General features: G+C 41.6%; 1 protein-coding gene across 2 annotated transcripts; it reads left to right on the top strand.

Annotated features, from left to right (window-relative positions):
* Positions 1 to 3005: 3005 nt before the first annotated feature.
* THAP5 (THAP domain containing 5) lies at positions 3006 to 13177 on the top strand. Of its 2 annotated transcripts, none has more exons than XM_082492493.1 (3): positions 3006 to 3128; positions 7101 to 7290; positions 11670 to 13177. In XM_082492493.1, exons 1-3 carry the CDS (start codon positions 3046 to 3048, stop codon positions 12636 to 12638), a joined length of 1242 nt encoding a protein of 413 aa, XP_082348619.1. In that variant the 5' UTR covers positions 3006 to 3045; the 3' UTR covers positions 12639 to 13177. The 2 variants fall into 2 exon arrangements, with proteins under 2 accessions (XP_082348619.1, XP_082348620.1); XM_082492494.1 differs by lacking the exon at positions 3006 to 3128 and adding an exon at positions 5422 to 5450.
* The last annotated feature ends 669 nt before the right edge of the window (positions 13178 to 13846 follow it).

Raw genomic sequence — 13846 nt, forward strand, 5'->3', positions numbered from 1 at the left:
AGTTCCTCAGCCTTTCCTCATATGAAAGATGTTCTAATCCCCTAATCATCTTCGTAGCCCTTTGCTGGACCCTCTCCAGCAGTTCCCTGTCTTTCTTGAACTGGGAAGCCCAGAACTGGACGCAGTACTCCAGATGCGGCCTCACCAGGGCAGAGTAGAGGGGGAGGATGACCTCCCTTGACCTGCTGGCCACACTCTTTTTGATGCACCCCAGGATGCCATTGGCCCTCTTGGCCGCCAGGGCACATTGCTGGCTCATGGTCATCCTGTTGTCAACCAGGACTCCCAGGTCCCTTTCCACAGAGCTGCTCTCCAGCAGGTCAGCCCCCAACCTGTACTGATGCGTGGGGTTATTCCTCCCCAGATGCAGTACCCTACATTTACCCTTGTTGAATTTAATTAGGTTCCTCTCTGCCCAACTCTCCAGCCTGTCCAGGTCACGCTGTAAAGCAGCACAGCCTTCTGGCGTGTCAGCCACTCCTCCCAGTTTAGTGTCATCAGCAAACTTGCTGATGGTACACTCTATCCCTTCATCCAGATCATCGATGAATATATTGAACAGGACTGGACCCAGTACTGACCCTTGAGGGACACCACTTGTTACTGACCTCCAACTAGACTCTGCACCTGTTTGTTCCTATATAGACATAGATTCATGTCAACTCACATGCGACATTGTTTTTATTTTACTTTGTTTCCCCACACCTGTATCATGCTTATATAATCAACTGCTACACTCTCTTAAGGCTAACCTCCCAGCTTGTACCATTAAACACTGAAAAGAGCTAAAAAGAACAGTTTATGTTCTTCATTAAGAGCCAAACCCTCTTTTATAACTCCCAAGTTCATCAGAGCCTGAGAACATCAAGTCACTCCCTTAAAGTACTCTGCTCAGCCTAACCTTCTCAACTTCTATTACTCTTGATAATGAATTACACTTATGTTCGCCTTTTTCTACAGTTTTACATTAGGATTTCTGTAATGCAGTTCTATGCTGTACTTCCCCTAGTTTTATCTGGATTTCTAAAGCATATAAAAAAAAAAAATCAGTACTTAAGTTTCACTGTTTTTAAAATAATGTAGACAATTTAATGCTGCCCTTGAACAACTCCATGAAACTCAAACATAATAAAATGAAACGCAAATGAAAATCAAATACAAATGAAACTCCAATATAAGCAGCATTTTAAACTTGACAGAGTAAGTCTTATATTTAGACACTATTGTCAATTATTGAATTTACTTTTCAGGAAATACCGCTTTTACATACTATCAGCATCTTAGTGTTGTTACTGTTAAGCAAGATGTTAAATGCCCGACCTTCGCCCTGCCATCCCTAACTATTTTTACAATCACTTTCAAAATAAAGTCTCTTTTAAACACTTATTCTGCTTATGTCTCTTCTCCCTTGGTTTCCCAATCGAAAAGGGACAGACAAGTTTCACTTTCCAGGTGATGCACCAAAGTTACTTAAAACTCATTCCAGAATTCATTAAGTTCTGTATACTTCTTGACATTAAGCTCATGCCACCAAACAGTCCCTCTACAATTATGAAGAACTACATTTTATTTGGGTACATCTAACACTAAAGTTAGAAATTTTAATAAAACAGATTAACTATTTAACTCTGTTGGATAAGTAGTCACTGATCGCAACTACTATTAAGCTTGGTATAAGAAGCATACTGTCTAATGTTTATCAAAAGTATTCTAGAGGTGATAACACTCGATCAGTTCATTATCAGTTCACGAACATTTATCAATACCTGCAAGACAAAGTGATGTTTAAGGATGACGCACCTGAAATAAAATCTGTCATATATAGAATACAAGGAGCTACTTTCCATCTTGCAATGCAAGTGCCCTATTCCATCCCTCTTTGGAAGTAACTAACAAAGATCTGGGGTAAATGCATATATTCACAAAGTCTCATATACTCAGAAAATCCAGAGCATCACTGCTGCTCTGTTTACATGAGTTGTGATTCACTATCCAGTGGAATTCTGATGTCATATAATTATTTTTGCAAACGATTCATTAGTAGTAAGACAGCTACCAAAGTTTTCCATTGGTTCTCATATCACGACTAACCCGATGAGTAAGCAAGTCTCCTGGTCCACAGCCAGCTACAGTAAAGTCTGTCAAACTCCGGGGCTTGTACTTTTCTTGGCCTCTCCTATACTGACCAGAAAGCAAATCTAGAAGGCTCCTGAATCTTGCTCTGGAGAACTGGGAAGCGAGACAGAGCCTCCCCTGGCACCATCCTCCCTAGCCAAGCCCCTAATGAACCTCACTAGAGCTGTACCACAAAGCAAGGCCAAGCCAGAGCTCGGCAACTGATACCAGAGACACTAAGCGACGCTGTCCCACCTCAAGCCGGCCAGGCATGGGAAAGACCACAGCAGATGGGCCTAGTGAGAAACGAGAGCCCAGAGGGGCCCAAAGGGCAAACAAATCCACCAGACCGAGTCCCAGCGCCCCCCCTTTCCCACACCGTCTCCAGCCCCCCTACCCCAGCCGCCCCAACGCCCCTTAATCTCTCCGGCCCCTTCACGTCCTCCTTCCCCCCAGCTACCCTAGCACCCCTCCGCCTTCCCCAAGCCCTTCCACAGCGGCCCAGGCCCTTCGCTGCCGCCCCTCTCCCTATCGGGGGAAGGTCCGGTCCCCGCCGCGCCCCTCACCTCAGCCCTCGCTCGCCGCCCCCGCCGCCAGCACAGAGGCCGCTGCCCCTCAGCGCCCCGCGCACCGCTCCCGCCCAACCGCCGCCGGCGCTCGCGCAGACCTTCCCCCTGAGCCCCGACAGCCGTTCCTACACGAAGCGCTGTGCCATTGGCCGCTCGGGCCCACGTGACGCGAGGCGGAAGGGCGGCCGCTGCCCCGATGGGCGGGGCTTCTTCCCCTGAGGGGCGGGGCGGTGGGAGGGGCCGGCTGCCGTTGTCCCCGTGACTCCCACTCCCCTCGCCCCGCCCCACGCTCCCACCGCCTCCGCCTCCGCCGCTGCCGGGCGGACGGTTCCACCCCGCGCCCGGGCAGCTGCGCGCCGCCATGCCGCGGTACTGCGCCGCCTCTTGCTGCAAGAACCGAGGAGGCCAAAGCGCCAGGGACCAGCGCAAACTGAGCTTCTACCCGTGAGTGGACGGCGGGGGGCGGGGGGGAAGTGCCGACCCCGGGGATGGCGAGCGCCAGAGGGGCCGACCCCGAGTGTGAGGCGAGGCCCGCAGCGACACCTCAGGAGCCCGGGGGGAGGTGGGGGGAGGGGCGGGAAGGCAGGTGTAAATGGCCGAGAAACTAACTTTAGGGGCTGGGAGCCGCCTCTGAGCCCTGCCGGGTCCTGAGAGGGCGGGGGGGAAATAGCGCTGTTAGCTCGGGGCGGGGGTGGGAGGGGGGCAGGCTCGCACACACATACCACCACCACCACCCCCGGTGCCTACCCGGGGAGACGTACAGCAGCGCCCAAGGGCCCTCCAACAGGTGCAGAGGGTTCGTGCAGTGAAAACCAAAGAGATTCGACTGAAAAATAAAGTTTGTGCCTACGACCACGAGGCTGTTCAGCTGTTAGAGCCCAGTAGCACCGGTTACCACGGTTTTGTTGTTTTTTTGGGTTTTTTTGTTTTTCAAGCGTGGCTGCCTTTGTGGAAGGGGTGTTTCAGGAGGGCGAGCGTTAGTGGAGGCCTTGGCTTAATGGTGAGGGAGGTGGGTGTCCTCTATCTGGCAGCTCGCAAGCTAAGCAGAGGGCCTAACAGAGTAGGAAAGTAAACATATATTGATTCTTTAAATATCCCCACTAGAATCTTGCCTAGGCTGTGAACAGAAGCATTGCTGGTTTGTTTGGAGGCAGCTGAGCTAGCTGGAAGCTAACTAGCTCGGTTGCCAAAAAACAGTTTATGGTGGCTGCATGGTACTATCCAGCCACCTGATTGATTAGTCACCGTCCCAGGCCCACAGTAACCTCTGTACTGTTGTGGTTACGTGGCTGTTGATTCCCAGAACGGTGAGTTAAAAACTGTGTTTCTCGACCCTGAGAGGAGCACAGTGCCTGTAACTAAATATTAATGTATTTCTGTTGAATAAATGTATGATAAGCATTTGTCAAGAGAAGGAATTTTGTAGCATTTAAGAAAAATGTGAAGAATAAATTTCACAACAAGCTTCAAAATCTGTTTTGGTAAAATCTGTACCTCAAACTAAGTTGTCAGTTTGTTTCAGTTGCAGAGTAGTCATTGTTATTCCACGATCAGGAAGGTTATGTAGGAAGACCCACAGGAAGACTGCTTTGGAGAGGATTTTAGTTTAGATTGAAGGAAAGCTCTTTTTCCCAACATGTCTCTTAATATGTGATTCATTATAAAACAATAATGAAAATCAGGGAAAATAAATTATTTATGTTGCTTTAGAGAATGTGAGTGCCACATGGATGATCAAAACAAATTTGAGTGCTGATACTTATTTATATTCAAATGTATGGCATCAGTATAAAGATGATTGCAAAAACACAGCTGTTTTATCTAGCCATTGAATTGTGCTGCATTACGAGTATCATGGTCCTGTAGAAGGGGTGCTGAGATTTGATATATAGAGATCCTTTGCCCTACATTAGCAACTACTACTGATATGAATTGCAAGTAATTATTCCCTTGCCCCTTACCACCCCAAAGAAGTCCTCTGCTGCTCTGTGATTTTGGTTCTGACCTCTTCTGAACTTTTTAACTGTGACCTGATCTCAGCTGGCCTAACTGCCTGCCTTTGTTTTATTTCTTCACCTCTCTGACTTGTGCAGCGGTGGCAGTTTCTGAATAAATTCTGTTCACTTCCTCTTCCTGTTTTCCTTTTTTTGTGTCTCATTTACACCAGACAATAGATTCTGTTGATGAGTAAGGGGGTATTGAAGCAGGAGCAGGTTTTGGCAAAGCTGCCCTTAAGCTGACATAATAAATTTCGCTATCGGGCATTGTCTCTCACTACAGATTATTTTGTTTCCCATCTGAAGCTGGGTGACTGTGGGGAAGAGGGAAGGCAGTGAGTGCTGTATTGCAAGGGTAACAGCAGTGCAAGCAAATGTTCTCTGTCCTTTCTTGGAGAGGATGCGGTCGGTGACAAGACCGTCAAAAGAAAGAAGCCATCCTCTCACTGCGAGCCTTCTTTGGACCTGTGTAGTAACATCCCAGGCTAAGCTCTGTTACTCATGCAGCAAGCTGTATAATATATGTGATGCTGCTATTGGGTGTACACAACCAAAGCAGGCAGGATTTGAAAAAGCTGAGCCTCTAACCTGTGTTTGAGAGGTTATTGTGTTCTTGCTGTCATTATTCTTTGCATTCCTGTAGACACTCAGAGCCAGATGCATCAAAAGTTTGTTCTGTCTCCTTGGTAACTTTGAAACTTAAATGACAACAAATGCAAAAGATTGGGGAAGGGTGTGAAGACACACACATTTATCCTGTGAATCTCAGGTATCTTTCTCTCAAAATCAGCTAAGTTTGTATTTTTTTAACGTGGTGGGCCTGCATAAGAGAGTCATTGCCATGTGTGGCTTTTGGAGGAAACCTGCAGCTTCAGGGATTTGAGGGTGGGATCTAGGGTTTGCCAAGAAGTAGCCTGACTCACTGGTGCCTTTCATAGCATTCAGGTGACACCAGGCACTCCAGGCTTTCTCCCCAGCTTCTGTTCTTTGGTAGTACCTCACCGCAGAACCAATTTTTTTGTGCATTGAAGTTCCATAAATGTATGGTAATAAGCATAACCAAAATAACTGATTGTTAATTAAAAGGAAACGAGCTAAAGGAAGAGAAATGGAGTTAGAAATGCTCCATTTCTATTTAGGGAATAAACCAAAATGGCTCTTGTAAGGAGGCTGTAGGCACTCGTTCATATCTGGATGTTTCTGTTGTCCATCATACAGGCAACAGCTAATGTTTTTTACATCCTACAGTTACCGTCAGGTCAGGCTTAATGACCACATAAATCTGTCTCTTACTGTTCATATCCACAAAAACATAGATTTTTTTAATTATTATTGCTCATGATTCTAAGCAATATTGCTTTCTTAACAGTAGTTATTTAACAGTGCTCAGAATTCACGTTATGGTGTATGTATATCATATATGGTTATATGCTAAAGTTGAAAGAAACTTGATAAGCACCAGAGAAATCTGTAAGTGCATTACAAATACCGTGATGTCTGTCTGGTAAGACATGAGAGCCAAGAGTGGTCTGAATATTCATGTTGCCATTACCGTAACTGCTTGACTCTACACGCATCATAATGAGCCTTTAATTTGTGTATCGTGATTCATTAAGTAAATTTTATATCTTTGCCCACTTTCTTTTAATTTAGTTCTTTCCCATGTAATTTGACTGACCACTTGCATATATCTTCAAAATAATTTAATGTTTTTTCTGTGAATGTGTATACTCTTAATTTTCCTTTTTAAGTAGATTAGATGATTGAAAAGTTTATATGGGTTACATAATATTGTGTGGTCTCTCAACGCTGTAAGAAAGCCTGATTGCTGAAACACAAAATACAGAAATGCTTTGCATTTGTGTGCATTTACTTTTTGAACAAAATTTAAATCCTGCACTGGAAATACTCACATTTCCAAGTTATCAGATAATCTGAAGTATGACACATATTAAGAGGTACTCTGTTAAAAAATAGTAACAAACTTTTTGCAATTAGTTGTGTCTAGTAAGACAAAAAAGCCCCAGAAATATTATTTCTAAAATGAGGGCCAGACCTTACTTTTTTAAAATTATGTCAGAATATTTCATCTGACTTCAGCAGAACTACTTTCTGAACAAGTGTTGTGAGATCAAGCCTTTTGGCCATGGCTTCTGAAAAGCTTAGCTAGCAGCAATCAACAGAAATTCTGCTGCTGAACTGGAGCAAATATCCAACTAGAAATTATTTGGATAATTATTGGATTAACGTGTAAGTGACATCCTGATTAGCATTTCATATTTAATTTTTTTTTTATTTTTGTAAGGAAAGACTACCTTGTAAGAAGCAATGAGATATTCTTTATTTTAAAAGAAGAAAGGAAAAAAAAAAAGTCCTTATGCTTGTGTTTTTGTTTGTTTTTTCTACCGCTTAAACAAAGATTTCCACTTCATGATAAAGAGAGACTTGAGAAATGGTTGCGGAATATGAAACGAGATGCATGGACTCCGAGTAAGCACCAGCTTCTATGCAGTGATCATTTTACTCCTGATTCCCTTGATGTGCGATGGGGTATACGATACTTGAAACATAATGCTGTACCAACAATTTTCTCTTCCCCAGATGATGAGGTAATGTATTCCTATTTTTTTTATTGCAGTACAAAGCTAACCAGCTATTTAAGTAATACAGATGTTCTAATTACCTGTATTATATTCATTTTATTTTAAAAATAAAATTCCCATTCATCAAAATATTTTGTCAACAGGACTGACACAAAACAAGTATGTGATTCCAGAGTGTAAAGGAAGAAAAACTTCCCATACTTTGACGGGAGGTTCAATATCTTTCTAAACTGGAAATTACAGAAGCATTTCCTATAGGAAATTTCCCATAGGAAAATAAATTTCCTATGAAAATACTATGATTCTAAATATTTTTTCCTATGCAATTGGTCTTAATTAATATTAAAAAGTTATTTTAAGGCCTTTTGTTAACTGTACATAAATACTGTCTTTGGAATGTATTAGTTTCAAATTACACATTTCTCTTTCCCGTCCCTAACCTCTCTAACACTTAAGAGTTCAGGGGTGTAGGCTGCTAAAGATATGCCACAAAGACTATTCCATCATGTCTTTCACAGAGTTCTACTATTTGTTACATAAAAATGCCGTGCTACACAGGCTATACCTAATCTTGATCAAAGCTATGCTAATTCTCTTCTGGCACATAGCTGTCTTCCTCTGGATCATCATATTGGAGGTCGGAGAAATTGAAAGACTGGAATAACTATCAAGGTTAAATTGCTGAAACTGAAATGTGTGGCTAGTAAATTCTACAAAATAGTTTATTTTTAGTCATAAAGTTCTCTTGTCTTCTTGGATAGCTACCAGTGCCCAGACTACTTTTGACTCTGTAGAGTGAAAAGCAATCATGGTGAATCTCTCAAATATAAAAATAGAAATTCCTGTGATTTATGTTGGTAGTAACTTAGCAATAAATATCTTTCCTTCCACCCCCCAACTCTGCTTCAATCTATCCCTCGCTTGCCTGTGCTGTCATTGCAACAGGGAGCCCTAGCTCGTGCAACTGTCCTTTGCTGCCCTGTGCTTCTGTGCAGATAAACTATGTGATTTTTACCCCAAACTTAGCTTTTCCCCACCTCTTCATTCTCTCTTGTTTTGCATGTGACCATAGAGCAGTCGTAGTACACCTACAGAAGTGGACTGTAGAGTTATGAAGTTAACCAAGTTTTTATGCGGTGATGTTGCCAAGGTCATACGAGTGGCTTCTCTAAATTATTTTTGTATCAGCAATATATGGGAAATCCCAGATAAATTTATCAAGTTTGGGAAAAGAATATTCTGTGCTTCCTTTTAGTGTATCCATCGCTTCTCTGCTATCAAAAGAAAAGAGATGCAGTTCTTGATATCTGTGATACTGTGAACTTGCTTTCCTGTGGTCTCACTTCTCTTTCTGGCATTATTTTCTTGAATCTCACTCTTCTGACTATGCTTTTCTAAACATTTACACATATCATGTCAGTGACCACCTCAGCAAATCAACAATATCTGTTGACTTGGCCTCTGGTTCTGTAGTTGCCCCATATGTGAGCCGACACAGGCAGGACACAGGAACAACCACAAAACCATGGATGAAAGGCAAAGAACAAATTTAATCTCGATACCTCACAGACTGTGGAATCTCTGAAGTGGCACACAGGCAGAGGCACGCAAGTGGGGGATGCAAGCACCACGGAGTGAGAGGGTCCTGGATAGCGAGAGAGTCCTTGTTAGCAAGCGAGAGAGTGAGAGAGAGCATCCGAACCTGTTGTTCTCACCTGTGTTTCAGGGATTCAAGCAGGCATAGTTTTCTACTGTGCTTTGATCTTCTCCAACAGCAGGGCAGGAATCTCAGGCATGTTCAACAGGGTGCCTCCAAGTCCATCACAGGCCTATGTTATCTAAGTGCGGGTGTTGTACTTGCTGAGCACATAAGACTAAACAACGATTAGCGTGATATATGTGTTTTCCAGCACCCCATGTGTGAGTCACTTGAGCATGTTTACAGTCCTCCTCACTGATCTTCCATTATTCTCCCACACCCCAAAACTGAAATTTCTACATAGACTGAATATTCAGAAAGACATGGGAAAGAGCTCCCCTTATTCTGTGGGAGAATCCCTTGTTATTATGTTCCCAAGTTAATGTGGAGGAACAAGGAGCTAAAGTCCCAAGCTGCCTTTCAGCACTTATTTATAAACACTTGGTTTGGAAAACAGAGAATGGCAAAGAGAGGGAAGAGTTGCAATATTTGTGTATTGTTCACCACCACGTTGCTTTATGTATTACGGTTATCTTCCCAGAAATGCTTAATGATGTAATTATTTCTTCTTCAAAATAAAGAATATTTGTGTCTCACGAGCCATGCTAGTTGCCTGCATTTCAGTGTCAGTAACCATTCTACATTAGTTTGCAAAGATTTTTATTTTGAAGACTTTCATAGGAGTGTGATGGCTGGGACTGATGGACGAGGAAGGTTTTTAGTGAAAGTAAAGGTCTTTCTTCAAGCAGCTCTGTCCAGAGAGGTGTTTTGGTGCCCTTCCTTCAGCCTTTGTGGCAGTTCTGATAGGCAAGGGTTTGTCTAGTTAAAAAATTAGTCTGAGAAGGCCTTTTTCAACTGCTGGTAGAATGAAGAAAGGGAAATACTTCATTCTTTCAAAATCCCTGAGACTAATGTAATGTTAAGTCCCACCTTTGAAAAGATAAAGGTGACTAAATGGATTCCATTTTTGTGTACGTTTTTCAGTCCTTTTAAGACTGAAGTTTCATATAAAAGCAAATTACAAAGTTTAATGAATTTAGGATACTTCAGACTACATATATATTTTTATGAACATACACTTTAAAATTATCTTTTCCATCATAATCTGTTTTTTTCAGCCTGGTAGTTGTCCCTGCCCCCCCCCCCCCCCCCATGTTGTTTGCCTGGCCTGTATTTAGTTAGCAAAGTTAAAGTTGCTTCTTGTTCTGTTTGTTTGTTTTGGGTGGTTTCGGTTTTGTTTTTTAGTCCAGAGGCCTAATGTGAGTACAAGTTCTGCAGCTTAGTCTCTTCATGATCAAGCCTACTAGAAAAAAATAAGACCCTCACTATCAGTGTATTTTTGTTTCACTGACTGACATACTAAAAAGCTTGTTTGGATACTGATCTTAAATCTAATTGTGTGGTGGTGTAGTTTCTGTGGAGGGGGGGAAAAGAAGGTGGCTAAAAAAGGATAGGCCACAACTGGAATACTGTGTCCAGTTTTGGGCTCCCCAGTTCAAGAGGGACAGGGAACTGCTGGAGCGAGTCCAGCGAAGAGCAACTAAGATGATTAAGGGCTTGGAGCATCTCCCTTATGAGGAAAGGCTGAGAGAGCTGGGACTCTTGAGCCTGGAGAAGAGAAGGCTGAGGGGAGACCTTATTATGGCATACAAGTATCTAAAGGGTGGGTTGAAGGAGGATGGAGCCAGGCTCTTTTCAATGGTTCCAAGTAACAGGACGAGGGGCAATGGGCACAAATTAGAACACAGGAAGTTCCGTTCAAATACACGGAAACAGTTCTTTACGGTGAGGGTGACAGAGCAGTGGCACAGGCTGCCCAGGGAGGTTGTGGAGTCCCCTTCTCTGGAGATTTTCAAGACCCGCCTGGATGCAGTCCTGAGTAATGTGCTCTGGGCAGTCCTGCTTTAGCAGGGGAGTTGGACTAGATGATCTCTAGAGGTCCCTTCCAACTCTGAAAAAATTCTGTGATTCTGTGAAATTGTCCCTGTTTCAGTAACAACTTCTGTTTAAAGTCCTGTTAAAATTTCTGTCCATCCAAAATAAAATTTCTCAGTTTTTATGAATTGTGAAGTTTCGTTGGCAGAATTGAATTGCTCATTTAAAAATCCACCTACGTATTTGTGCATCTGCAAGCCTGTGTTCATAATCTTTATTGTTGTTAAATTCTCTTTGGGGTGAACCACATGACTAAAAATTTGCCGTAACTGGCTAAACCAACTTTGTTGCATCTTGAATGCAAAAATATTGTACAATGTATACTTAACACACATATATTTAATACAATGTTTCAGGTGGTAATAGGAGATGCTAGCCATTCTGTCAAACAGATTTGTCGAGCCACTTCAAGTGCTTTTAAAATTCTGATTACTTGTGTAAATCAGTAAAGTTCCTTAGAGTTTGAAAAAGAAAAAAAAAAACAAAAAAAAAAACAACAAAACATATTATTGCTTTAGATAATATTTTAACATTTAGGACCTGAAGCAAAGTTATGCAAGATGTAAGTAATTCATGTAAGTACATGAATTTTCAGGTCTTGGGTGGAATTTTTAAATGGTATTCATCTAAATTACTAGTTACGCTGTACCATGCTATAGAATGAGAATTGCCCATTTTTTTTTGTTTTTCTGTTCAAGTGATTTCCTGGTTACAAGGTGGTTGGATTTGTGTTTATTCTTTTTTTCTCCAGGAAAAAGACTCTTCTCGCAACACCCCACAAGAGATAAAGAGGGAAGACCTGGAAGAAACAAATACAAATGTAGAGTCAAAGAAGGCATCTGTATCACTTGAACCTTGTACACCAAAGAAAAATCCTGTAATTGCAGAAAATGTAGATGAGAAAGCAGATGTAGTTTGCTCAACTGCATTGAGTAAACCTTTACAAATTCAAAAGCTACAACTGCAAAGTGGAGAAGGCTTCCCGGCAGACTGTGTCATTCTTGATAATTCATCTAAGCAGCATATACATCAGCCTAATCCTGTTTTAATGGCAGCAGCAGTCCAGAGCATGGAAGGTACCATTGTTCCTACTTCTGTAGAGGATCCAGCAGGTTGTACAGCTACAGTCTTGCAATTCACAGACTCTGACTACTTGAATTCGTCTCTGAAACTGAACGATGCTTTAGGGTCAATTACTGACTATGCAATTGAAAATCCTAACTCTCATGTTGTAGGCTGTTCTGTTGAAGTACAGCCAACAAGTGAAAATGCAGTTTTACTGAGTACAGTCACGCAAACTATTGAAGAGTTCAGCGGAAGTGAAGAATCTGTCATTGCTATTATTGTGCCAGCTGAGAGTCCAGAAGAGCCTGAAATAGTAAGTAGTTCTTTCCTGCCTGGTAAGCAAGAATTTCTTGACACAGAGGAGACAGAAATAGATACATCTGTGTATATGAATGCATATGGTGGAAGCGAAGTATTACAAACTGAGCATTCATACTGCAAACAAGACATAGACAGAGATCACCTTTGGCAAAAAATTTCAAAGCTCTACTCTAAGATAACTCTACTTGAAATGCAGGAGATAAAAACTTTGGGGAGACTCAGGTCCTTGGAAGCTCTTATTGGACAATTGAAGCAAGAAAACCTGCTTTCTGAAGAAAAACTGAAGATTGTAGAAAACTGCTTTACAACCCTTGAAGTAACTATGATACAGTAAAGGCTTTCAATGATTGTTCTAAAATATCTTATTAGCCTCTTTGTCCTTTTGGACAAATTAACTTTTGTTTCAGTCATGGTATTTTAAAAATCTAATGCAAATTGTGTGAATAGCAAATATTCTGTAAAATGTTACATCAACCACTACCAAAGCTACATGGTAGAATATTGCCTGTAAAACATGACTTGCAAGTAAGCTTTAAAAAAACATAAAACCTGTTAAAGGCTTGTTAAAAAGTATATGAATTGAATCAATAAAGATAAGTTAAACCTTTCTAGCTGCAAGGTCCTCTGAAACACGTAACTCCTGCATTTGGGGCAGCAAAGGAATGGACAGAATAACCATGTAGGATGAGCAATTATAAAACTGTTGGTTTTTTTTAAGAAAAAAAAAGTGCCCTAATTCTCTTTCAGATGTGTAAGGAGGTATGTAATACACATTGTCCAGTGAGGCCACAATTACTCTTTAATCTTCTGTTCATCTAACATTTGTTCTGATATTTTTCTGTACACTTTGACCTTATTAAAATTGTTTCTGCAATAAAAGGTTTTTCCTTTCATTGAGTTCTAGAAACAAAAATTCTTTAAGAATATTGTTACAGTGAATAGGTCAATTTTTTTGGGGGGGGTGATTCAGTTCAAGTGGAAAGAACCGTCTTAAATAGTGATATTTTTGCTGGTTAGTAAAAGGGAAAGCTCTAGCTATTCAGTGAGTGCTATCGGCTCGGCATTGATCCTCTTGTAATCTATAGCTGGGTAATGCATATATCCTTAATAATGCACTGAAGAAAACAATGCTCTGCAGAGCAAAGTGCCAGTGAAAGTAGCAAAATCTGGCTCACTATTTTTCTGTATCTTATTCTTCAAGAAACTGAATTACAAGATGAAATCTGCTCCCCTATATTGATTTTATTAATTGTTTCTAGTGTGCAGGATACCAGTAGAAAGATAATGACAATTCATTTTGAGGGAAATTAATTTGCTTAAATACTTTCTGCCTATTATGTCTGTGGGCCACCCCTTAGATCTAGAGTTCCCTGTGCAATCTAGTACAGTGAACTAGTAGATCATCTAGTCCCAACCATACATCGCAGTTGGACTAAATGATCACTCTAGGTCGCTTCCAACTATTCTATTCTATTATGATTAGATTACTTGAGAGTAATCTAATGGATGTACTTTTCTTTATTCAAAAGTGTGTTCCCACCA

Source organism: Vanellus vanellus, assembly GCF_965231255.1.
Source record: "Vanellus vanellus genome assembly, chromosome: 1".
Taxonomy (NCBI): Eukaryota; Metazoa; Chordata; class Aves; order Charadriiformes; family Charadriidae; genus Vanellus; species Vanellus vanellus.